Source organism: Pteropus medius, unplaced genomic scaffold, assembly GCF_902729225.1.
Source record: "Pteropus medius unplaced genomic scaffold, Ma_sr-lr_union100, whole genome shotgun sequence".
NCBI classification, from domain to species: domain Eukaryota; kingdom Metazoa; phylum Chordata; class Mammalia; order Chiroptera; family Pteropodidae; genus Pteropus; species Pteropus medius.
In genome coordinates this window covers 9,060,137-9,085,733 of record NW_024352783.1, presented here as the reverse complement: position 1 = coordinate 9,085,733, position 25,597 = coordinate 9,060,137, and the positions used below count along the sequence as shown (strand labels likewise).

The following is a 25,597-nucleotide window of genomic DNA, read 5'->3' as shown; positions in this document are numbered from 1 at the left end:
AGAAGTTGTGACTTTTCTACAATTGACTGCAATGGCTGAAGTTACACACATTGTATTAGAATTTGGAAATGGGCCATGGTAACTCAGCTGTCATTTTCTATCTAGCTTTTACTTCATTTCAAATCAGTTACTATATGCAAAATATGGTAGACTTCAACCTCAAGTAAACAACAAATCTCATTTCAAAGTCCAAGGAAGGCCAATAGATTCTACCCCAAATGCCAGGGCTGCTGTGTTTCAGTGACGTGTGTCTGGAGGCCAAGAGCAGTCTTAAAGATCTTGCATGCACACTGACCACCCACTGTCAGTGCTGGATACATGTCCCCTACCTTCCTGGACCTGCTGTTGCAAGACAGGTCATCGTCCCCTGTTGCCATGTCATCTTTGCACAGGTGGTAGCACTCAACTGGTGGGGATCTATGGGTATGTGTGGATGGCCTTCAAAGGCACTGATTCCCCAAGCCAGCAATCAGATTTTACTCCCCATCTCCCTGGAGAACTCAGAAGTAAGTGCCTTGGTTCGTGCTTTCAATCAAACCAGCCAGATTTCTGGCTTTTCTCCAATACTGTCATAGGGATAAAACTGGAATCTTTAAAAGAGATATGGTGTTAACAGACTGCAAAAAGGAAGCAGCACCAAATTTCTACTTCTGGCTGAAAGCAAAACCAGTCTCAGCTGATAAGGTTTGAACACACCAAGTTTTCCTGAGCCCTTTCCCCATGGAACACTGACCTAACCTGGCCTTATCTATTAAGGTTTCTTATGGCCATGAGGAGGAAGCAGGAGTCAGGGAAGGATGAACAAGCATTTTGCAGTGAACTAAGCTGCTATTATGGGGCCCTGGCTTCTTTGGAGAGCTCCAACATGGAGGCTACACAGGGTGTCTTGGAGATGTCCGTGTCTTCAGCTGGGAAAGAATCAAGCCCCTGAAGATAAGACTGTTTTGGCAGCATAAGAGCTCCCAAACTGAGAAGTGATGTGGGTACTGGCATGTCACTCACACCCCAGGGAGACCGCAGCAGCTGTCCCTACTGCGCTGGAGTAAATGCCAACAACATGCTGGACCCTAGGCCACAGGGGTACCTTCCAGGCAGGACCACAGGGTGCCTCACCCACCGACTGCCTGACACTGGCTGGCTACACAGGTTGGGTTGAGAGAAATGCCACCTTTAAGGTTGCAGTCAAAAGCATAGTCTGTGAGGAAGTCATATTATTTTTTGAGAAGTATTTTATTACTGCATGTTTGTTCCTCTGTGCGTGTGAATGTGAATCTGACCACCATGTGAGCTGCAATCATCATCACAGTGGCGAGGGCAAGAATATGCCAGACACATGTGAGAGCAGCTTGTAGGTATGGCTGCACAGAGTTCAACCAGAGTAAATGCCAAATAGTATGAGAAGTGTACTTTTTAAGAAACTAATTTATTTGAGTTGAGATATTTTTGAAATATAAAAATTGGTTGTATTTTTTAAAGCTATAATTCTTGTAGACAGTCTGTGTTAAAACTCTGTGCTTATTAAAAATGGTAATTTGTTTTGCACTTCATCTTTGTGAATAAAGTTTCTTTTGGAAGGTGACATTTGGTTTCCTGATTACAGGAGGGAGTTGGTTCTCTCACACAGGGCAGGAAAGCCCCAGGCTGATGCTGACACTAGGAAAGGACTAGGTACCCCAAGCTCTCCCACTTTTTCAGGGGTGGAGAATAAAGGAGACCATTTTCACGGTACACTAAGCTGCTAACAGAGAAACCCACAAACTGGCACCTTCTAAAGACTTGTCTGACTTAGGATTCTGATTGAAAGCACATAGCAGAAGCTTTAGGAGGAATTTCTGTCTTCAGTTCTTATGTCATAATTCATTTCTCCTTTGATGTCCCACTGGGTAACGAAATATTAATAATGGGAAGCTTTCCCAAGCTATGAATGTGGGTGTTTCTTATCTGTTGCAGTGAGTTGGAAGAAGCCCAGTAACTCTTAAGAGAAGGGTGAGTAAAATTGCTGGAATCTTTCCAATACCTCAGCCCTACCCCAGTGTCTAAATGAATCAAGGCTAAATAGTATTTCTTTTCTCCAGAATAACTATATATGTAGTTCTGAAAAAATAAGGTTCAGATTTAAACTTCTTAATAACTTGTCCCAGAATTACTAACAGTGGGCCTTAAAACAGATTTTGATTTGTGAAGATAACTTGGGGAAAGTCCCAAAAGAACCCCTCAGAGAACATACGGAAGTTGATCAGATCCTGTGTGGGGCAGTGCTTTTCTCTCCTCAGAAGGGCACTGGGTCCTTGGGCAAGCGTTCCTGGGCAGTCCCGACACTCTGGCACTGGGGTAGGTGCAGCCTGGTGGCTCCTCTAAAAGTCGGGCAGGCCAGGCAGGGGGAAAAGAGACGCAAAGCTCTCCACCTCTTCCCTGAGAGCTCTGATGGCCCTACGGTGCTTCTCGTCGCCTGCTAGTTTCTCCTTGAACTCCTTTAGGGTGGCCTTGACACCAACGTCGCTCTGAATCTGCAGAGTCAGTTCTATCCCTGTGTGGTAAAGACAAGTAAGTCCTCTAGCCTGCGAGACACACCCAAGGCCCAAATGCCCAAATGTCCCAGCAGCTGGAGGTGAGACAGCCGTAAGTATTGATGTTTACCACAGAAGTGATTCTTATATGCACCCTTCCTTGTGCAGGACAATCTTACAAATCTCTCAGACCAGATGGTTTGCTAAGTGATTTCTGCTGTCTCCTGTCCCCAGCACTCAGCCTTGACACAAATGTCCTTCAGTAGGTGGGTCTCAACCACTCACAGCTTCCATACACACAATATGATGTGGCAAACTTCCAACCTACATCTTTACCTCTGTGAATAAAGTGGGCTACTTTTTGGAACTCTTTTTCCAGAAGTCCTCGAGATGTCAGTGCTGGGGTCCCCAGTCGCAGCCCGCTGGGTCGCAGTGCGCTTCTGTCACCTTCAACATAAAGAGGCTCTGTACTTGGGCTGTACCCAACTTACCACTGACCAGTGTGCATTAAAAGGGACATTTGGGCAAAAAGAATAGGCCTGCAGGTGCCAGCTCAATCTAGAGAGAAGGGTACAGTTGATTTCCACAGCAGAGGTGGAAGCAGACACAGGCAGTGAACACATTTTGACTACTTTAAATAGTAAGAAAGTCGCCTTCTGTGACATGGCCTTTGCTCCTTAAAATGAAGCTAGCATCTGTCTGGGTGTGAGATGTGTCCCCATATCTTGACTAACAACCCACTGAGAAATCTAGCTTATTTTCCAAAGGGCCCTGCCTCCCTCACCCAAATGCCTTCTCACCTTTAAGCACCCCACCTCAGTCCCCTTGTCCTTGGCAGGGGTAGAGCCTATCAGAAGGAGTGGGCCAGGAGAGAGCCATAACTTAGCCCCCATCCAGCACGGTATATCTATCCCCCTAAATCATTTGAGGTCTGTCCCCAGAGCCAATGATCATTGGCTGTAACTGGCCATAGCGCAGACAGGAGAGGTATGAAAGAGGAGACCAAGGAGGATTCTCACCTGGACAAGTGTTCTTGTTGCAGGCAATAGAACAGGCTTCTAGCACCTTCTCAGCCCTGCCGCCATCCGTGCCTTTGGAACGGAGATCCACAAGGATCAAATGGTTGTCAGAACCACCTGGAAACCGAGTTGGACATGTAGGAATGTGGAAGGCTGATACCATGTCAAGCAAAGGAATTTCTCTCTTCCTAAGAAATGAGGATGGGGGAGGAAGGGGGCTAAAGCAGATGAGGTCAGGAAAGTGTGTCCTGGAAGGCTTTAGTCATCTGTAAAGTTTGACAGAAAGGACAGAGTAGTGTAAAATGGGTGCCCAATGATGCAGAGGGGGCCTGAGGTTGGAGGGAGAATGACTAGACTGCAATGACCCAGCATCCCAGGTGCCGGTAAAGGGCCTGGAAGCTTGTCTGGGGAGTGACAGCTTGCTCAGTGCCATTCATGGCTTCTATTTTCTCTGACATATCACTTAGGAAGTTCCTATGCATCTCTGAAATTAATCTTCAAGGCTGAGGCAACATCAGAGTAGCAAGTAGGGGTTCCATTTATGGTAACCATGGGTAATTACTACTTTCGGTGAACGCATATTAGACACCAGACACTACGAGCCTGTCATATACTTTATCTCTAATGCTATGAGAGTGGCAGTATTATCAAAGCAGATGAGGATATCAAGGCTCTAAGAATTTTCTGGAACTGGCCCAAGACCACCCAGGAGTCTTCAAAGTACTTGGATTTTTCCACTTTGAGCTCTCATTAATCCCAGGTCATTGACCTGGGCAAAAGCAATGACTTCAAAGATACAGGTAAACTAAGTCAACACTTAGCTCTGGACCCCAGAGCCTGAGCTTAAGTCAGTCTCCACAGTCTCTCATTTACTAGCTGTGTGGCTTTAGTCAGGCAGCTCAAAATTCTGGAACCCCAGATGCCCATTTGTAAAATGAGACCAACAACGTACGAGGCCCTTGTGAGGTTTAAATAAGGTACTGTATATAGTGCTTGGCCACCACCAGGCACTAGGCAGATATACACAAATGCTGGCTGTGATTACGCTCATCATCTGTTTCAGCTGCCTGTACCGTGTCCTCAGAGCAGAATTAACAAAATGTGGGAACAGGCCTGGAAGCTCAGGAAGGTGGGGAAGATTCACTGGGAGGCTCTGAGCAGCCTGGCTGACAGGGCTGCTGGGGGATGCCTGCAGCCAAAGGGAGTTTGGCCTAAATCTTTGCAATGCCAAGGTGGTTCCCAGGCCAGCATTACCTGGGAGCTGGTTAGAAAGGCAGACCTCACCCCAGGCCTGCATTTAACAGGGTGCCCAGGGATTCGTATGCACACTCAAGTTTGAGAAACAGTGATCCAAGGGACCTTGAAGATCACAGTCTAGACAGATTTCTGGGGCTTTTTTACTGTAAGATATGGAGGATTGAGAAGAAAGTAAAGAGAGAAAGTGAAAGAAAACAAAAGAGGTGCTACCTTTTCTCTGAGAAGATGGTATTTGCCCCGGCTTTGCCACTCACAAGGTTTGGTGGGGAGCCCACTCCTCAGGCTGGGTCCTATAACCCCTGTAAAGGGCAGTAAGCAGGGAGTGGGCACCTGCGCCTACAGGGGACCGGACCTATCTTCCTGGACTATCTACTGCTAGCACAGATGGCAGCCATGTGAGCAGAAGAGTAAAGCTACTCTTCCTCGAGATAGCAAAGTATACTGTCTGCCAGAAAAATTTTGCTAATTGTGTAAGCCTGAAGTGACTGAGGTGGATAGCACTTCTGAGCGGGGCCCTCACCTGGAAAGTCCATCTCAGTCAGGGTCACCCAGTGCCACGATCTTCATATTAAAGCAAATGCTGAAATAGCAAACTCCCATGAACTCCCAGCAGGACAGCCTATTGCGCCTTGACCCTCGGGGTGAGTGGAGACACTCCTGCGGGACAGTGCAAGGCATTGCTGTAGAGAAGGCCCTGAGGTTCTGCCCACTCACAAGGTTTGTTTCAAGTCCTGGCTCTGCTACCCACCAGCTCTGTGACCACTGGTACCTAACCTCTCTCAGGTGAGACTCGGGTACTCCTTTCAGAAAGCTGTTCTGAGAACTTGAGGCCTCACCTGCCAGGTGACAGACAGCAGCTATTATTACTATCATCTCTGGCCCAGCTGAGGAGGCAGCTGTCATCAAGTAAGGAAAGGAGGAGGCCATGACAGCCACATCAGCTCCTCTGGAGGTGGTCCCGACTCGTATCTCAGCTGCAGCTATAGCTGCAGTGCCAGGGCCACGACCCCACAGCCACGGCCTGATTGGATGAACCGGGATGTGAGGCCTAGTGCAACCATCAGAAGCAGGGTTGCATTCCGGTGTTGGTGGGTGCTGCCCAAGTTTTCGATGGTACCTGTCACTACTTTGTAGCCCAGCTCCATCAAGGTCTCAGCCAGAGCCCTGCAGTTGGCCACCACCTGGTGCTGATAAACTCTGAATTCCGGAGTCATGGCTTGTTTCAGCGCCACGGCAACCCCTGGCAGGAAGAGATAATAGGTCAGGAAGAAATGACGGGATCAAAAGACAGACCGAGAGTCAAAAACACCCCTTGTCCCCACTCAGGCTTGCTTCTCAGTGTCACTGAATGGGGTGGATTACATTTTCCTCAAAAAATGACACATTTTTTAACCCTACAATTACCTGGCTAAACCTCCAGACCTCTTCTTTGAGCAAATGCTTTTTTATTGCTTTTTAAATTTTTTAACTAATCAGTTATTTTAATTGAAGAAATGATTTAAAATTTTTTTCCCTGTCTACCTCCTCCCTTCCCTCTGGTAACCACTAGTCCATTGTCCATGTCCATGAGTCTCTATTTGTCCTGTTCATTTGTTGCTTTTAGGTTTATATCCCACATATAAGTGATATCATGTGATTTTCAACTTTTTCTGTCTGGCTTATTTTGCTTAGCATGGTTATTTCAAGGTCCATCCATGCTGTCGCAAATGGCAGTATTTCATCTCTTCTTACGGCTGAGTAATATTCCATTGTATATATGCACCACAGCTTCTTTAGCCAGTCATCTATCGTAGGACACTTCGGTTGCTTCCATGTCCTGGCCACTGTGAATAATGCTACTATGAACATCGGTGTGTAAACATCTTTTTGGATATGAGTTTTCAAGTTGAGTAAGTGCTTTTGAGGTAGCCTTTCTCCAGGCATGGAAGTTTCATGCTAACAAGATCACCACAGAAAAGCTGCTCTTAAACAAGACAGATTTTACAGTCCTTTTTTAAGCTCAGTATGTGAAAACAATTACTGAGCTGCCCTAAAAGCTGATGTTTTGATGTCAAATTATGCAGATCTTTCAGATTAGTGTCCAGGTGAGAGATGCAGGCTGTCCTACCCTGCACATTCAGATTTATCTGGTACCTTGTGTTCAATTCCGAGGGCTAATGACAGGGCATGGAAAATGAAGGAGATGGAAAATGAAGGAGAATGCAACATGTGTGTGCCTTAGTCCTGGTACAGAAGCCTCCAATCAGTGTGTATGGAAATGACTGGAAAAGGCCCAGAGTGGCTGGAGGTGGGCAATCTCATCATCTGAGGGTTGAAGAAACTGTGGATCCTGAGCTTGCAGGTACAAAGGGGGAACGTGAAAACACCCCAGTGGACATCCAGCCCTGCCCCACACCCACAGGCCTAAATTCCCCATTCACTGCTTGCTTCCTCCACTCTCCACTTTGGAAACACTAGTGCTTCCCTTAATGAAGAAGTTACACCTTCATCCTGGGCTCTTCTACCAGCTGCTTTGTTCCAAAGGAGACAGTGGAATAACCCTGAGATCATCACAAATTTTCTAAGCCACTTGTACAAAAAGAGAAGGAATAAGTCAATGACTGCTTGCTGGGGTATCAGAGAATCAGATAGACCCAGGAGCTACTGTTGCAGCCCCAAGGTCAACAGCACAAGGATCAGACACAGGTGCCTCTACCCCACAGGAGGTGAGGACCTGAGGGGAGAGGCAATTCATTTTTGCTATGCCTTCTTCTAGTTGTCAAATTCCTTCTCTGTTGGTTCTTAAAGAGGGCTACACATAGAACCAGGCCTGACTCTGTTTTGCCAATCACATGTGGATTGGCCACCACTCCCTCTTGTCCCTACCTTACACCAGTCACCACTGTTTCCCCTGTCTTCATTGCTAGCATCTCCTAGACAGAGATATTCCCTTTAGTTTCTCCCCAGTGTGGAAGTCTTGGCACACACTTCGGTGAACAGGTGAGATGGGAGTTAGGGTCATGGGATGAGCTAAAGCAGGAGAACCCCTAGAATGACTGCTTGGGGACCATCGGGGATGAAGGTACACTCTCCAATGGCTCAGGGTTTGGTGATATTTTACCAGCAATGGCATGGTTGTGGGGACCTCCCTGCAGGCCTGGGAACACAGCAGAGTTGATGAGTGACTCCAGGTTATACAGCATCTCTTTGCCAGTTTTGGGATCCACGGTGCACACTCCTGGACAAAGAAAAACATCAGAATGGGAACAACGGATTGTCTGTCCCCCTTTTTCTCCCTGTCTGGACTCAAACCCAGACTGGCTATGGGGGTGCTAAGCACAAGCCTGGCCTCTACTCCTGGAGGCAAGACCTGGTATGAAATGCTGTGAGGCAGAGATGGTGGTTGCTTCCAGGGCAGGCAGACTGCCCTTTCACGGATGAAAATTTCCCTCCACTGAGAATATAACAAAGAATATGCCTTGGGCATATTTCCTCTAAGAAGTGTCAGAGAGCAGTCTTCCAAGATGACTACTTTGAGAGAGACATGACTCATGTGGCTAGAAATAGAGAATAAAGTACCTTTTGGAGAAAAAGTTAATAGTCAGTAATAATAACTACTATCTCTAAAGAACTTGTGGGCCAGAACTGCTCTAAGCGCTTTACCTAAATTAACTCTCACAGTCTAAAGGGACAGCTGGGTCAAACAAATCACACCAACATACAGTGGGAAAAACAAACATCTTCCAGGTAAGTGGGAATGGCTACCTGCCTCAGAAACCTCAACACAACTAAAGAAGGACCTCAGAAGAGCCTGGAGGCTTCGAGTGGGCATATGGGTGTGTCCATCCTGGCCAGAGGCTGGGTGAGAAGCCCCTGATTCGGAGGTAAAGAGAAATCCAGTCACCAGAAGGCTGGTTTCTCTGCTGATGCCAGGTTCATGCACCAGGTCCCACTGCAGGCTGAATAATAGCCTGATTACTACTCTGGCTTTCTCAGGTATGCAAATCCCAAAATAAGGGGAGTGCCTACATATAGGCTGTAAGCATATCCACTACTGGAAAGAGAAATTCCTTACTAAAATGACAAAACGTACTAGAATTTATACATCAGTATCTTATGGTTTGATTACTGTGAGTCTTTCTCTAGGAGAAACATGCTAGACTACAGTAAGTTCATCAAAATAATGCTGTACCACGAGGCCTCCAGGTAGTCTCTGGTGAGCCATCCTTTCACTCCAACACCTGCCTCATGAGGAGAATTAGTTGAGCCAAAGGGTACTGGCACCTAGCATAATAACCTTCTCCCTTTCCCAGGACCTGGATAACTATGCTCAGGGCTTCTTTCTAGATCTCTTCTATAAAGTCATTGTCCCCTCCTAAGTAGCTCTTTAAGGGATCTTAATATCTTCAAGGGATCCCAGGTCAGAGTTTTCCCCAGCTTCCTAAAAAGGATCACCCGGCACCCTGCCTGGACCCCATGCTCAAGAGCACACCTTTCCTGTAGAAGATCATGCCGGCTCGGCAGCCTCTCAGAGTTTTGTGGGTGGTAGTAGTCACCACGTGGCAGTGTTCAAAGGGGGAGGGCACCACACCGGCCGCCACCAGCCCGCTGATGTGCGCCATGTCCGCCATGAGATATGCCCCATTGTCATTGGCAATCTTCCGCAATCGAGCGTAGTCTAGGTTTCGGGAGTAGCAGCTGGTTCCTAAGATGGCAAAGGCAACACCATAGAGTCAAAGATATTCATGGCCAGCTGAGAGTCAGCTGCAAAGTGGCCTCTGGATATGCATATTTGAAAGCTTGGAGATTTCTCCCTCTAAAATCTGAGGACAGAAATGAAAAACATTCTCAAAAAACATCTTTGTGCCGAAGGTAATCACTCTGGTTTCTGCCTCTTCAATGTCATGGTGGTTGGGGTGGCCCTCAGCTATTATTACCACCCCCAATTAGTAAAGGATTAATATTCCTAGATGCTTCTCAGAACAGCCTCAGATCTTATTCTACCTAGTACTAATGGTGGCAAACACAGACATTTGTCCTGAAAGAATATACTTAGACCAAAGCAGCTCAGCTATCCAAGGCAGAAACTAGCTGTGAGCAAGGACAATGCAGGGAAGGTCAATACATCTTCACTCTGTAAGAGGCCTGGAATCTGCTAATACAGTGCTTTCTACCCAACTCATCACCTGCGATAATCAGCTTCGGGTGGAAGAGGCGGGCATTTTCCTCCAGTTGGTCATAGTTGATGTAGCCAGTGTCTGGGTTCACCTGTGGAATGTCATGGAGACAGCAGGCTCAGGCTGCCCCCTCCAGCCTACCCTCCCACCCGAACTTGAGCCAGCTGTCAAGGATAAGATGACTTCTTCTACCTTCCCAAAGCTATTTGCTTCACTCCACCATGAAAACAGAAAAGATGTCCTAGGCCAGGACTTGAGGGCGAGGTGGTGTATCAGAGTATTTGGCCTGCACAAGTGGTATAGATAACCAAATATCACTCAATGACTCACGATGCCCTCAGGGGTACCGGGGTGGGGGGGAGTGAGCCCCTGCTCCTAGGGCTGTCCCGGGATGAGAAGAAATCAAAAGGCCACTGCAGAATTAAATAGGAGTGACAGACATGCACCATACCATGCAGGTACTAACACACAGTTACCTTTAGGAATGAGACAAAGTGCCTGCTAATACCACTTTCTACTCCAAGTACAATGAGGCCAGAAAAAGAAATAAAAGCATAAGGATTAGAAAACATAAAAAAGCAGACGTTACTCAGAGACATCATGATTGTATATCTAGAAAATCCAAGACTCTAGAGGCAAGCCATTAAAATTAGCAACTGAATTTAGCAAGATCATTGGATGTAAGGCCAAAAACCCGAAATCAATTATATTTGTATATTTAAACAGCAAAAAATAGAAAATGAAATTTTAATAATTATTAGTTTCAAAGCCATAAAATCTCTAACAAAATATGTATAAGACCTACACAAAACATTATTGAGAGAAATTTAAAAACACTTAAAAAGTTACACTAAGGCAGTGTGTGCTTGTGGAAGGACACTTAAAAAGTTACACTAAGGCAGTGTGTGCTTGTGGCCATTGATAGATGGCCATCTGATCAATGAAAGCAGTGGGTGGCACTTCAGAGAAACTATGGTCTTCCAATAAAGGGTATGGGGTCAACTGGATATCTACATGAAAAAATACATTATCTGGATGCCTACCTCACCCACACAAATCAATTCCAGACAGATTGTTGTCTGGAACAATGTGAAACGTAAAACAACTTGTTTTCTTTTTTGGCTATACATTGTTTCGTAAGTTTAGTTTATTAAAGTTGTGTTAAAACATTTCTGCTAAGGGGAAGTAAAAATAATTAAATGTGATTACTGCAGGGGTGTGGGACATGGGAGCCCTCTAGGGAGGAAGTGGTGAGAAACTTCCTGTGCTAAAGCCCCTGCCCACCCCCCCACCCCCGCCCCCGGAGGAAAGAGTTTTGAATTAGGTGGGTTACCCCTTCCAAAAACAAAAACAAAAACAAAAACAAAAACAAAAAGATTTCAATTCAATACAATTACAGAAGCTCGTGTGCAAGATATGGGAACCTAGATGTCATCTAGAAAGGTAGGCTGAAGGACAATTGTGGTTTTGTTTTGTGTTTTAAGGGTGTAGCTGATGCTTTCTCTGATCTCAGCAAAGAATCTGTTGTCTTGATGAATAATCAACAGCTGATCTCCAGTAAATAAACATAATTCTTAAAAAATTTTTAAAGACATAATCACCCAAAATAATCTGTTGCTACTATCTCTAAATTTTGCTTTTGAAACTTGTGGGATTTTTTTAAAGGTTCTTCTTTTTTAATCTTGAAAATGAGACAATAAAACAGCTCCTAAAAGAATTCACAGGCATTTGCAACGAAGTGTGCTGGGGGCAGAGCACTACAGAGGCCTTGGACAGGAAGGATGGAGCCTCCCGCTGGTAGTTTAGGAACAGCAGGGAGAGGGAATCTTTAGTCACAAAACAGGAGGGGGAGCGAGTTCATGTTGCTGTTTCTCCATAGAGAGATGAAATGCCTGGCCCTGCGTGGGGTGGTTGCCCAGAGGGTGAAAGAAGTCCCAGTGAGGCGAGGGGCCCAAAAGGCCAGGCAGGGTGACAGCCTAGTGGGTAGAGGAAGGGTTGTGGTGGCTGCTGCTGGAGGCCAATCAACTCTGTCTTACTCCCCTGCCCACCAAGCTGTTGCTCACATAAGCCACTCCAACAAGTGAGCTGTGTCTTCTGCTGCCCGAGCTGGCCACGGTCTCAGTCCCCACCATTCCATGCCCCCTCAGGCCTACCACTGGGTGGGCCTCTCCACTGCACCGATGGGGCTGCAGCCTGCACAGTGCCTGTCAAAGACAAGGGTGGCTGGGGGTATGTCGGGTGGAGCCCAGGGCTTGTTAATGCCCGGAAGACTCTTCAGTGACAGCAGACATTGAGCTAAAAAGCGTGAGGCTCCCCATGCCCTTATCTAAGGTCAGAAAACAAGTCAGTGATTACTCTGCCACCATTCTTTCCATGGTGAAAGAAACTGTGTTCTAAGCGCAGAGAAATAACATCGTGCTATTGTCATGTTTCAAAATCCATCTTCAAGGTCAGCACTGGTCAATGAGAATAACTGTGACTGGAAACACAAAGGCTTTCCATGAAAAGAAATGAGCTGTCACATGCACACATAAAGCATATGTGCCATTACTAGAACTGAGACAAAGGCTAATAAGAAAAACCGCAAACGTTCAAGGATATGCAACAATGACTATAGAATGCTAAGAGAGAGCACTGGCTTGATCTTCTTAAAAGGATAAAATTATGTGTCTGATATTCAACCAAGCATAATGATGTATGGCTATCTTTACTCCTGGTAGGACAAATGAAACTAATGAGGAACAGCCCATTCGACAATAAACACAAGGAGATGGTTCCTGGACACAAGGCAGAATCAACACGTGTACAGACGGCACCATGAACAAGTACGCAAGTTACCTTTTTTCTACCTACCCCTCTAACCATCTTTATTGATAAGTCACTATGCCCATGAGACCGTGAATCTCACATGTATTTTTGACTGAATTGTTTATAATGACAAGGGTCCCCACATAAATACATGCCAGTCTTGTGACTGGGCATGTGGCCTGGCTCTGACTGGACTGTGGAAGGCTGACTGGGTGTTGATGGTGGGTCTGCTGGCATTGGTGGTGGAACCAGAGATGCAGATGCTGTCACTAGGGGTCTGACTGTAGTGGACCTAGTTACTGGGAGTTGCCATCCCAGTTCTGGATCAGCCAGCAACCCTGCTGCAGCTGAAACCTCCTGGGCAGTTGTCTCCCCTGCCCATCTCCCTGTGCCTCGGCTTAGCCCCTTGGTCTCCGTCCCAACTGTCCCCAGCCTTCCCTGTATGCCCAAGGAGTCCCCAGGGAAGGGAAATGACAACTAGGGAGAGGAGGGAACTTCTTGTAGTGCCACATGAACAAAACTTATTTCTGTAGGTGCAGTCAAACTCTGAAGGCTTTCTGAGGAGATGGACTACAGAGCTATGGAGAGGTATTCTTACCTTATAGGGCATAGATTCAAAGAAGATGGATGTAGCAGAGATTTTCTTCTTGTCTGTCATAAACCCATGGGTCAGGTGGCCTCCATCGGGCAAGTCCAGGCCCATGATGCGCCCATGGGGTTCTACCAGGGCAGTGTATACTGCAAAGTTGGCAGGGGAACCTGGAATAGACAGACCGGAGGAGGTACAACTGTTTCTGTCCATGAGGCATCAATCAGGACCCCAAGCTTGGACACTAGGCCATCAACTAGAAGTGGCCAGAACTGGCCTGGTTGCCATTACACATTTCCTGAGCTCCAAGGATCCCCAGCACCAATCCCCCTGAAAGTAAGGGAAAGGGGACATTCAGAGATAGGGCACTGCCCAGGACGGGCGAGCACAACTGGGAGCCAAGGGCGACGAAAAAAGATGCACACATCCAGGAGGGGCTTAGCTTATTTTTAACCTTCATTACTGGGCAGTCCTAGGACACCTCTCTGTGAATGTCGGATGCCCTAGGAGCCTGGCTCCAGAACTGTCTAGATGTGGTAATTACCTGAATAGGGCTGGACGTTGACCCCCCAGCACTGGGGGTCCAGGTCATAGACCTGCAGCGCTCGCTTCTGACAGAGGATCTCCAGCTCATCAATAAATTCAGTCCCGCCATAATACCTGTGTGAGGAAAGCAGAAAACTTAGGCCCATTCTGGCCCTGAACCTCTATGCTTAGTACAGAGGCCAAAGAAGCTCAAGTGTGGGACAGAAGAACAAAAATGGAGACCTGGTGAGAACTCTTGACTCATCTTCCATCAGTGCCAAGCTGTGTCACATTAAGCAAGTGTCTCCTCTCTATAAAGAAATTCTGATGTAAGCTACATGCATGAACCTTGAGGACGTTAGCATCATGCTAAGCGAAATAAGCTAGTTACAACTGTATGGTTCTCCTTCTATGAGGTACCAAGAGTAGTTGGATTCATAGGGACAGAATGTGGAATGGTGGTTACCAGGGGCTGGGGGAGGGAGAGGTAGAGTGTTATTGATTTTTTATATTTCTAATAAAATTTTACTTTTCATTTAATAATTACATATCAAAATTTATCATATATTTGTGTTTTTTATCTGTAATATACTAATAATTATAATAACTCAATCCAGAAAAAGTTTTTAACGCTTAAGTCTTATGGTCACAAAAAAGCTTTAAAAATTTTAGATTAAATGTATGTACATTTCTGATTATAGTAAAAACACACAACATAAAATTTCCCACCTTAACAATTTTAAAGCCTACATTTCAGTAGTGCTAAGTACCTCATTCATTGTTGTGCAACAGACCTCTAGAATTTTTTCATCTTGCAAAACTGAAACTCTAGACCCATCAAATAACTTTCCATTTCTCCTTCTTCCTAGTCCCTGGTAACCATCATTCTACTTGCCAATTCTATGATTTGACTACTCCAGATACCTCACATAAGTGGAATCATATGGTATTTGTCTTTTTGTGACTTGTTTATTTCATTTGGCATAATGTCCTCAAGGTTCATCCTTGTTGTAGCATGTCACAGGATTCCCTTCTTTTTTACGGCTGAAGGACCTTCTGTTATTTGGCTATACTACATTTTGCTTATCCATTCATCCATCAATGGACACTTACGCTGCTCTTACCTGTTGGCTACTGTGAATAATGCGCTATGAACACAGGTATACAAATATCTGTTTGAGGTGTTGCTTTCAATTCTATTGAATATATACCCAGAAGTAGAATTGCTAGGTCATGTGGTAATTTTATTTTAAATTTTTTGAGGAACCTCTATACTGTTTTCCATAGTGGCTGCACCATTTTACATTCCTACCAACAGTGCACCTGGGTTACAACTTCTCCACATCCTCACCAACACTTGTTTTCTTTTCTTTTTTTTTTTTTTTTTTTTGATAGTAGCCATCTTAATGCATGTGAGGTGATAGCTCTTGGCTGGAGTTGTTAATGGGTACAGACTGTTGTTTCTGCAAAATGAAAAAGTTCTGGAGATGGATGGTAGTAATAGTGGCACCATATTGTGGATGTACTTAATGCCACTGAACTGTACAATTACAAATGGAAAATTTTGTTATGCATATTTTACCACAGTAAAGAAAAGAAGGGGAATGAGGAGTTTTTACTCACAACATTTCTGATGCCAAATGTGTGCGGTTTTTTTCCTCACACCAACCAATTCTGACACCAACCGACTATCCTGCAATTCAATTCAATTCTGGCCTGATTACCCAGAGTTAGTATCAGACCCCTCAGGTTAAGGGCTCGGTCCCACAGGATGCCTTCACTTCAGAGGCCAGTCACAAGTATCAAGTCCCCAGGTTACCCACATTTCTGACAAACTCGGGAATTCCCACAACACCCCCTCAGGTTTGATAATTCACTAGAATGACTCACGAAACTCAGGAAAGCACTTTACTTACTCTTACTGGTTTATTATAAAGGTTTATTACAACTCAGAAACAGCCAAATGGAAGAGATGCATGGGGCAAGGTATGGAGAATGGGGCTCAGAACTGGGAAGCTCTCCAAACCTCACTGTTGAGGGTTTTTAAGGAGGTTTCATTATGAGGTGTAATTGATCAAATCATTGGCCACTGGTGATTAACTCAGTCTCCAGTCCTCTAATCATGCCTTGATCTTTCTGGCCACCAGCCCCCATCCTGAAGCTTACTAGGGGCCTACCAAGAGTCACCTCTATAACATAAACTCAGGTATGCTCAAAAGGGCTCATTATGACTAATAAAAGACATTCCTATCACCATAGATTCCTAGAGTTTTAGGAGCTCAAGTGAAAGAAACCAGGGACAAAGACCAGATATTTATTTTTTTATCACACCAAAGTTTGAAAACATCTGGATTCAAGTCCCAGCTCTGCTACCTGTGTGCAAACTTGAGAAGTCACTGAATTTTAGTGAGTCTCAGCTTCCATCGCTTTTTCCTATTGGGCAGCCATGAGGATCAAATGAGATATTAGTTGTGAAAACAATGCAAAAGTTAGTTATTCACAGCAGGAGAAAGACAATGCTCTCAACTTGGTTTTCAGCCCTTCTACAGAGAGATTCAGGGTATCTCAGGGTAGAATGCCAGTTCGGCTCCAAGGGTGATCTCTTATTTCTCTGTGTCCTTTGGGACACAAATGTACAAATTTGCAAAAATCGTGTCAGATTCTGTAATCATCACCTTTGCCTGATGATGACTGTAAAAAACAAATGAATATAACGTCTTGTGGTTCTCAGGGTTAAGGAGTTGACTGAAATCGTCGCATATGTAAATCCAACATTTATAATGCGGAAATGGTTTCCAGTGCAACAGATTCAGTTTTAACTTTCGGGTCTCTCCTGATACCGATTCGACTACTCATACAGCAACAACCACCTTTCACAGCATCACTCAGAGTACTTATTTTTTTTATTTTTATTTTTTAGGCGAGGCAACCCTTGGTGGACCTCACAGATTGCAAGAACCTTGTCAGCTTACAATCCCTTATTTTTTATTTTTGGTCTTCGTAGGTGGTCTCCCATCCAAGTACTAACCAGGCCCGACCCTACTTAGCTTCCAAGATCAGACGGGATCGGGCTTGTTCAGGGTGGCATGGCCATAGACTCAGAGTACTTATTGACCTTTTTCTAGAGGCTCGATGACAGTCCAGTAGCTCCATTCTCCTCATGGACTGGCCTGTTATTCTAAAAAGCCCCCAAAGAGATTGGTTAAGTGACCCTGAGTATATCTGCTTCTTGGACATCAGTGCTATCAAACACCGGGCATTGTAAAAGACTTATGTCAGAGCAGAGTGGAATAGAAATCCCCACATGGTTTGGATTCTATAGTGATTCAGTACCTTGCATCACTATGTCAGAAGCATGCCTTTGATGACATTCACATACCTCTGGCCTGGGTACCCCTCAGAATACTTGTTATTTAAGCAAGAGCCCAGGGCCTCCAAAACTGCTCGGCTAGCGAAATTTTCTGAGGCAATCAGCTCCAATCCAACCTTCTGGCGGTTACTCTCCTTCTTAATGATATTGTAAACCTGATGAAAAGAAAACAGATGCTAGATATTCAAACCTTTTAGTTTAACCTTTTTGCTTTGATCAAAGCAATAACCTAGTAAAGGGAAGAGCCAATCTGGCATATTATAGAGCCATATTTTGCCCTCAGAAGCTGACCATAACTCAACCAAACTCAGAAGACTCCCATAGCACTTAAGGATTAGAGGAGATCTTCCTCAAAGATTTTGCCATTTGGAAAGGAATAGAAGACAATGAATTAAGGAAAACTAAGTGATTGAAGAGAAAACGATCTTTAAGTATCTCATCTAATTTTTACTTTTACACCATCTTGTTATTTTTATCCCTACATTTCACCAAGTTTTTCTTTTCCTGAATCTTATTCCTTGCTTCTCTTCCTTAAAATAAAAGATTCTTAGATAAAACCATTGAGACAGAAGGTAGACCAGTGGTTGCCTAGGGTCGGGGAGTTTAGCAGGGCCTGGGGATAACTGCTAATGGGTTGAAGGTTTCCTATTGAGAGGACAAAAATGCCCTCAAATTGACTGTGAAAACACTAAAAAACACTGAATTGTGCACTTTAAATAGATGACTTGTATGGTCATACATGCGAATGATACCACATGTATAAGACTGCTATAAAAAATACATAAATAAAAGATGCTTCTCAGTGTCTGGATGTACTCCTTCAAACTATAAGGAAGGGGTCAAACCTCAGTGATCCTTCTCCCTCCTTTTTCCTCCAGAGCAGCCAGCACAGTGCTCTGCACTTTGTAGAAACTCAGAAATATTTAAATTTACCCTGGAAGGTCTTTTAGCTCGTTAGCAGCTTCTGCCTCTAAACCTGGCTCTCTTATACTAATTGCAAGGCTGTTCCAAATGAAGTTTATTTATGATTAGAACTAGAGAGTAAACAAGAGACTCTGATTTAGGAACACCTAGGAAGACCCCACAAACCTTACCTCAATGTCGCTGTCTTTTAGGGGCTGTGCCAGCATTTTATCATGAGAGGCCCACAGGTCAGCATCCTTGTGCGCCCCGTTGACTGGAGTCGCCATTGCACTGGTTCAAAGTTGCCTAAAAAATGGAATAACTTCTAATATTAAATTTAGTTAAAGCTCATCTCAACCTTAGCTGTCTGAGTTGCTAAAGTACTGACACTTTTTTAGCCTTTCCCTCAGAATTGCTTGGTAAACGAAGATATTCTATTGCAAAACCACTGTGTGGAACTTCCAGTTCCTTTCTGAACTGTGTATGTCAGCTTGTTATCCTGTTAGTAATGAGAACTATCCCTGCTCCCTATGAAGCAGGCCCAAGCTGCCAGAGAGCCCTGTGCCGCCTCTTCTCAACTGAACTTTTCCTAGTTATGGCTTATCTCCCCAAAACTTCCTTGAAGCCAAGGACTGTATGTTACTTTTATTTTTTTGAATCTCCCACAGAATCCAGCACAGCCATACTGAAGTAATATTTGCCAAATGACTGAACAAATGAGTTGCTGACTTAAGTGCGATTTTCCATTTTTCAAGTAATGAAAATGAGGCTCAGAAGTAAAGCATTTTGGACCATGGCTGCCCAACAAGTTGGCCATGAAGGTCTGACTTGAAACCCCAAATCATATGCTCTAAGTACCCCAGCAAGGTTCCTGTAGAAACTTCAAGTTAAAGCACTCACTTGCTTAAATACAAACCCTGCTGTAAGAATTACAGGTCAGACTTGTGTGTTTATATTTTTCATCAGAAAACTATCTCCCATTAAAATACTGAAAAATGTATGTTTCTTAACACATGTTTCTATAAAGAATGAGAGTTTGTGATCAGTGGCAGCTCTCCTAGTGTGAAAGTTTAAATTATTACAGGGACTAACCTCCCTTATTTAATAGTTGGCAGCCTTTCAGTACTTTTCTATTAACTTAGTAAGTTTTCTGCTAAAATTCATTAATTCAACGACTATTTGTTGAAGACCTTCTCTTTGCCAGCCATGGCGTTGCTACTGAGAACACGGTGGTGAACATGATGGACTGAGCCCTGCATTCATGGGACTTCCCTCATGGGGAAGATGAACAGCAAACAAAACAAGTACACTAAAAGCAGATGTGTAAAATGAGGAAAGTACCAGGAAGGACAAGAGCTAGGTGCTGGGGTAAGCAGGGCCCACTCTGGACAGCTGCTCCAGGGGCCTGAGAAGAGGACATCTCTATTGATTGAGAGAGATCCTATCATGAAGAGAGAGCCTATTTTCCGATAGTACTGTGAAATAATAATATATATTGGTCTCTGCTAAAACCCTTGTGATTTCCTAAGTGATAAAAGAAGTAGGAGCATCTTTTGTTCTCTGGGTGGGCCTAGTCACCAGAAAGAACAAGTCATGATTAGAAGCTTGAATTTTCAGTCCTACCCCCCACTTCTCCAGAGAGGGGAGCAGGACTCGAAATAGAGCTAATAACTGACCATGCTTACAAGGGGAAGCCTTTGTAAAATCCTAATAGTATGGGGTTCAGGGAGCTTCCAGGTCAGTGAACACATCCACACCAGGAGGTGACCCATCCCAGCTCTACAGGGATAAAAGATCCTGTGCTCAGGACTCTCTCAGACCTTGCTCAATGTATCTATTCATCTGGCTGTTAACCTGTATCCTTTATCATGTCTTTAAAAAAAACCTGGTAAACATAAATGTTTCCCTGAGTTCTGTGAGCTGCTCTAGTAAATGATGGAATCCAAGGAGGGGGTCATGAGAATTTCTGATTTGTAGCCGAGTTGGACAGAAGTTGTGGGTAACCTGTGGACCTACTACTTGTGATTGGCATCTGAAGTGGGGGGGGAGGGTAGTGTCTTATGAAGCTGTGTTAATATCAGAATTGAATTGATGTGTAGGACACCCAGCTAGCATCATAGAACTGATGTGTGGAAAATCCCCACATATCTGGTGTCAGAGGTGTTGTAAGTATGATAGTGGTGTGAGAATAAAGGAGAAACATAACAGGAAGGTTGCAGTTTTTCTATACACGTGTACACAGTATAATTTGCTGGACAAATATATCCATTAAATAAAATAGTCTAATAGTCTCAAATCACAGTGATCCTCCTTAATCTCTGGTAGAGCTACTAAAAAGAAACTAACAATAATCTTTAACCATGAAATTCCTAACTGGGGCTTTCAAAGCAGTTTTACCACGAGTACAACATGATTAGAAATGCAGTCACACCTGCAAAATGTAAAGTAAAGGTGGAAGCACTTGTACTTAAATGTGGCCACAGCAGTATCACCTTGCCAAGGGCAGGCAGGGAGTCTTAAAAATGGCCAGCCACGTCTATGTTACTATCAGAGGAGGAGAGACAGACATGTAAATGGTGTGGACACCATGCCCACGGCTTCTTCATGCTGATGTCTGCACTCAAGAATGGCCAGTGCAACCCGTGGACTTCTGCATGGGCCAACAGGCATGGCCTCAGCAAATGGTAAGCCCATACACGAAAGCACTGGAGCCAAAATAGGCCTCCTGGTCTTAGAATCTCAAAGAGAAAACCTTCTTTTAAATATTCTAGTCAAGGTTAAAAAGGATTTGAAGGTGGCAAGCAGCACAGAGAAGATATTTCTCAACCGACAAATAACTAAATTGCATTCGGAACCTTCCTCCTCTGAGAACAAATAGATCTATAGTAACATCGTGAAAGGCATTCAGTTCCACTCTGCTCAGGAAAAAGAACAAAGCCTCTACCTTCATCTGTGGTCTTACTCATTTCACTTCAGCATAACAACCCTCTGCCTTTTACCCTGGTTGCAAATCTTTTCCTTATCCACCCCGATAATTTTGAGTCATAGTTACTTCTTAACCCCCGGGGTGAGTGTATGTGTGGCCACCGCTCCTTCCTTAGGCCATCAGTGCCACCCTGATCTCATTGCTCACCCACTTGAAGAAGTTTTCTTCCCAGCATCCTGTTACCACTCAGGATTAAGCCATCCCTCAAATGGAATACTTAATCCATATCCTCATTAAATCCATACCCTCCTTGAATCCAAATTAAGCTTTTTTTTCCTTAACCGGGAAGACATTTGAATTTCATTCAGAGTTTGAGATTCTTTGTCTTGTTTCAATTAAATCAATTACATCTATTATAGATATAATCTATCATATCTATTAAGTCAATTAACTCTATTATATCCAGGGGCATTCTGAATTACAATAAGACAAAGATCCTGATTGTGATGGTCAATTTATGTGTCACTTGACTGGGCTTAGGGATACCTAGATAGCTGGTAAAACAAATAAGAAAGATAAAAATTCTGAGACAGTATACTTTTTAAGATGCAGAGAGAACATCATTTTTAGCTAATAAAACATACTGAGCATCTTTTCTTGAGATCTGGATGTTGGCTGAAAAACAATGTATCTTTAACTTCTCTCACTTTTTTAAAACTGATAAAAACAACATAAAATGTATCATTTTAACGATTTTAAGTGCACAATTCAGTGGTATTAAATATATTCACATTGTTGTACAACCATCACCACCATTCAACTCCAGAAATTTTTGATCATCCCAAAATGAAACTCTGTGTACCCATTAAACAACACTCCATTCTCTCTCCCAGCCTGTGGTAGCAACTATTCTATTTTCTATCTCTACGAATTTGACTACGAATTTCAGGGACCTCATGTAAATGAAATCACACAATATTTGTCTTTTTGTGTCTGGCTTATTCCACATAGCATAATTTCTTTGAAGTTAATCCATGTTTTAACATGGGTCAGAATTTCCCTCCTTTTAAAGGCTGGATAATATTCCACTATACATATATGCCATATTTTATGTGCCCCTTCATCTATTGTTGACATTAAGTTGCTTCCACCTTTGGCTATTGTGAGTAAAGCTGCTGTGAACTTGAGTGTACAATTATCAAGTCCCTGCTTTCAAATTATTTTGGGTATATACCCAGAAGTAGAATTGCTGGATCATATAGTAATTCTATGTTTAATATAATCATATAGTAATTAATTCAAAATAAGATTTTGATATTTAAGAGCTCTGCTCCACCATCAACCTACAATGAATTCATTCATTCCTTCAACAAATAGTTATTGAGCAACTCCTATGTCCCAGGCACTGAACTAGGAACTTAGACTAGAAGGGCCAACAAGACAGAGGTCCTGTTCTTAAGAGAAACACTACAAACAAGTAAACAAGAAACATACAAGATAATTTCTAGCAGTGATGAAGACAATACATGGGTGGGAGAGTTCTTCAGATGGGGCCTGGAACATGCCTGAGCTAAGAGCTCAACAGTGGAAAGGAGTCAAGCTTATAAGATCTGGGATAAGAGAGTATCATAAGAGAGAATAAACACCAAGCGGAGCAAACACCAGTGCAAAGGCCCTAACATGGGAAGTTTGATTTGTCAAGGGTCAGAAATCAGGCCCATGTGGCTGAAGCCTGAGGACTAAATCAGAGGCACCAGAGATGAGACTGACAGGCCCTAGGGTAAGAGCAGGGATGGGAGAACAGATTTTTACCTTGACAGTACATATTTTACAAGTTTCAACTGTGTTCTAGAAACCTCGGTCTTGGGCTATTTCTCAATCCAACTGTGAAATCTGATAGCTCTTGTTTCCTAACAGTGAAGTCCATACCTGAGAAAATGGTGCTGCAGCTCATCACAGAGCCAGCCTGCTGGGTTCCAATTCCATTCTCCACTACTTAATGTGCAACCCCAGTTATTGACACCTCTACGTCTCGGTCCTTTCAGTATAACACAGGGATGATGACAGTTCTGAAGCTGGTTGTCAGGATTAAATGACAAAGGGCACTCAGAACAGTGCCAGGCATAGAGTAGGTACTCAAAAATTATCAGCTATTATTGATATTAAAGAAACATGAGGACCTTAGGGCCATTTTCATTACCATTCAGTAATCCCTACTGAGCATTCCAGAGGAACACAGCTCACTGCAGCCTGAACTGTCATTACAGTGTTGGATAGCTGCTGGGAAAATCGCTCACTTGTAGCATAATCCTCGCCTCAAATCCAGGGAAATAGACCTAGTACATGAATTCACCAAGGTCACCAGCCTCCCCATACCTCCAAATCTTCCCTGGGCCTTTGTCACCCAAGTGAACCAACCAGGGGTCTGCCAAGGGAACTACCCTGTTGCATGCCATCTGTCTGTCTCACATACAGATTTTGTGATCTCTACAGAGGAGGAAACAGGCTCAGAGAGCTAAGCAGTCTAAGGTCATATGAGTCAGAATCTGAACTTGTTTACTTCTGGTTCCAAAGCCCTTTTTCACAACACTGCTCTAAGTAAAAGCACAATTACCCACCTCCACTGCACGCTCCCTCAAGTAAGAAATTAAAAATATGATTCCATACGAGTTTAAACTGGTGTTTCCAGTCCTGCCACTGCCTGATTGATGTCACATGTTTGTGCTGGCCTCAGCTGACCAAAGTTCTCTTAACTTCCAGGACCTGGAAGCACAGGGCACCAGGCCAAGAAATCTACTACTGCGCAATGTTTCTCATAAAACAGGGGGTGACAGATTGCAGAAAACACGCGCAGCCCCTCCCTGCAGGGATCTGGTCGCACACTCCAAAAGCAGAGCGACCACATAAGTAGTGGTTGAAACCTTAGGCTTGGTTGATTTCCGGCGGTGCCATTTTGCTAGATGCAGGGTCGCGCCTAAGTCGGCTCTTCTCTCTGAGCCTCACCTTCCTCATCTGTAAAATGGGCTACTTGATAGCACTCAATCTGCAGCTTTGTTGTGAGGATACTGGAGCGAAGTGAAGGGCTGCACTTAAAATGCTCAACCAGGAAAGGGCTCAGTAGACAGAGGCAACTTGTATCAGCAGCAAGCCTTCGTATCTGTGTTAAGCTGAGGCCACCACCCCTACTGCACCGATCTGTGACCAGGGAACTGGCGGTCCGGGCTCCCCGCCGCCCGAAACCTCACCCCAAGCACTAACAAAGCGTTCCTCACATCATCCGGCCCAAGGGGTGGGGGTGGGGGTGGGGGATGCGGCTAGGAGCTGACACTAAAGCGCCCTGCGAGTGCCACTGACACCAAGGCCCTGGGATCCGAAGCCGCCCACCTACCGAAACAGGGTCCCGCTCACCAGCCTAGAGACACCTCGGCCCCACGTTGCTGCCCGCGCGACCAAAGTCGGAGACCCGTCAACCCGCGTTCGGCCGCGCACCCGCCACGTGACCCGCTGCGCGAGACTTTGAACCGTGAATTTGGCGCTAAGCGGCTGGCATATTCCACTCGTACCCGGCGCGCACCGCCCCGGGCCTGGCCCCGCCTCTCGAGGCGCCCAATCAGAGTGCGCCGGTGCTGGGGGCTGCCGCAGAGTGGTGGGCGGGGCTCGCCCCAGGCCGGGAAAGGCCTCACGGTGAGCTGCTCACTTAGGCCTAAGGACTGTGGGGCGGTCCGGGTTTAGCTGCTGGCCGAAGGGCTAGGGAGAAGGATTTCCCGGAAGACAGCAGAGGGCTTGACCTAGTTAACTTGGGCAAGCCGTGGGATTGTGGGTGAACTTTGTTGCTTATATTTGACTTTTGCATTGTCCTACTTATAGTTTAATACAGTGGTTATTTAAATAGGACAGATGTGGGTTCAAACTCTGAAACTATTACTCTGTACATATGGAATCCTGTACGTCACTTTATTTTTGAGTTTCATATTGCTCATCTTTGAACTGAAAATAATTATATCTGCCTGGCATGGCTGTCGGGATGAACAGATGTATCTAACACAATTAACATTGTGCTTGACGCACAATAAGGGCTCAATAAATATTAGCCATTGATAAAAATAATAAAAACGAAGGGGCTACATAATAGAGGGAAAAGAGCTGACAAGGAATACATTCTACTCAGGCTCCCCTGAACTCTTTTTCAACTAAGACTGCCTTTTAGACTTCTGTGGTTGGCTCTGCATTGTCCAATTTTAGCAAAGATGTTGCAAAGTCAGTATGACAAGAACTCCTACCCTCCATATCTGGTTGGATTCCTCATCCTTCACCATCTGGGTGATGTCTGATCACCCTGGCCTGGTTAGTGTAGCCAAAATTCCCCTTCCCCTTGATTTTTTCTCCTAGTAATTTTCCATGCACTGACTCCTACCCTGCTCCTTGGCTATAAATTCTAACTTGCCCATGCCATATTCAAAATTGAGCCAAATCTCTCGCCCACGGAAAGGTTCCATCTCAGTGGTCCCAATACCTATCGAAATAGTCCCCCCTTGAA

General features: G+C 44.6%; 1 protein-coding gene across 2 annotated transcripts; it reads right to left on the bottom strand.

The window, feature by feature from the left end:
* Positions 1-1,211: 1,211 nt before the first annotated feature.
* Positions 1,212-24,610, bottom strand: SHMT1 (serine hydroxymethyltransferase 1). 2 transcript variants are annotated; one of them, XM_039847543.1, is made up of 12 exons: positions 24,449-24,610; positions 18,326-18,440; positions 17,241-17,386; positions 13,881-13,996; positions 13,346-13,506; positions 9,949-10,030; positions 9,255-9,467; positions 7,884-8,000; positions 5,901-6,023; positions 3,527-3,643; positions 2,844-2,954; positions 1,212-2,527 (listed from the first exon to the last, which is right to left on the bottom strand). In XM_039847543.1, exons 2-12 carry the CDS (start codon positions 18,419-18,421, stop codon positions 2,355-2,357), a joined length of 1,455 nt encoding a protein of 484 aa, XP_039703477.1. In that variant the 5' UTR covers positions 18,422-18,440; positions 24,449-24,610; the 3' UTR covers positions 1,212-2,354. The 2 variants fall into 2 exon arrangements, with proteins under 2 accessions (XP_039703477.1, XP_039703478.1); XM_039847544.1 differs by having other exon boundaries at positions 24,469-24,607.
* Between the last annotated feature and the right edge of the window lie 987 nt (positions 24,611-25,597).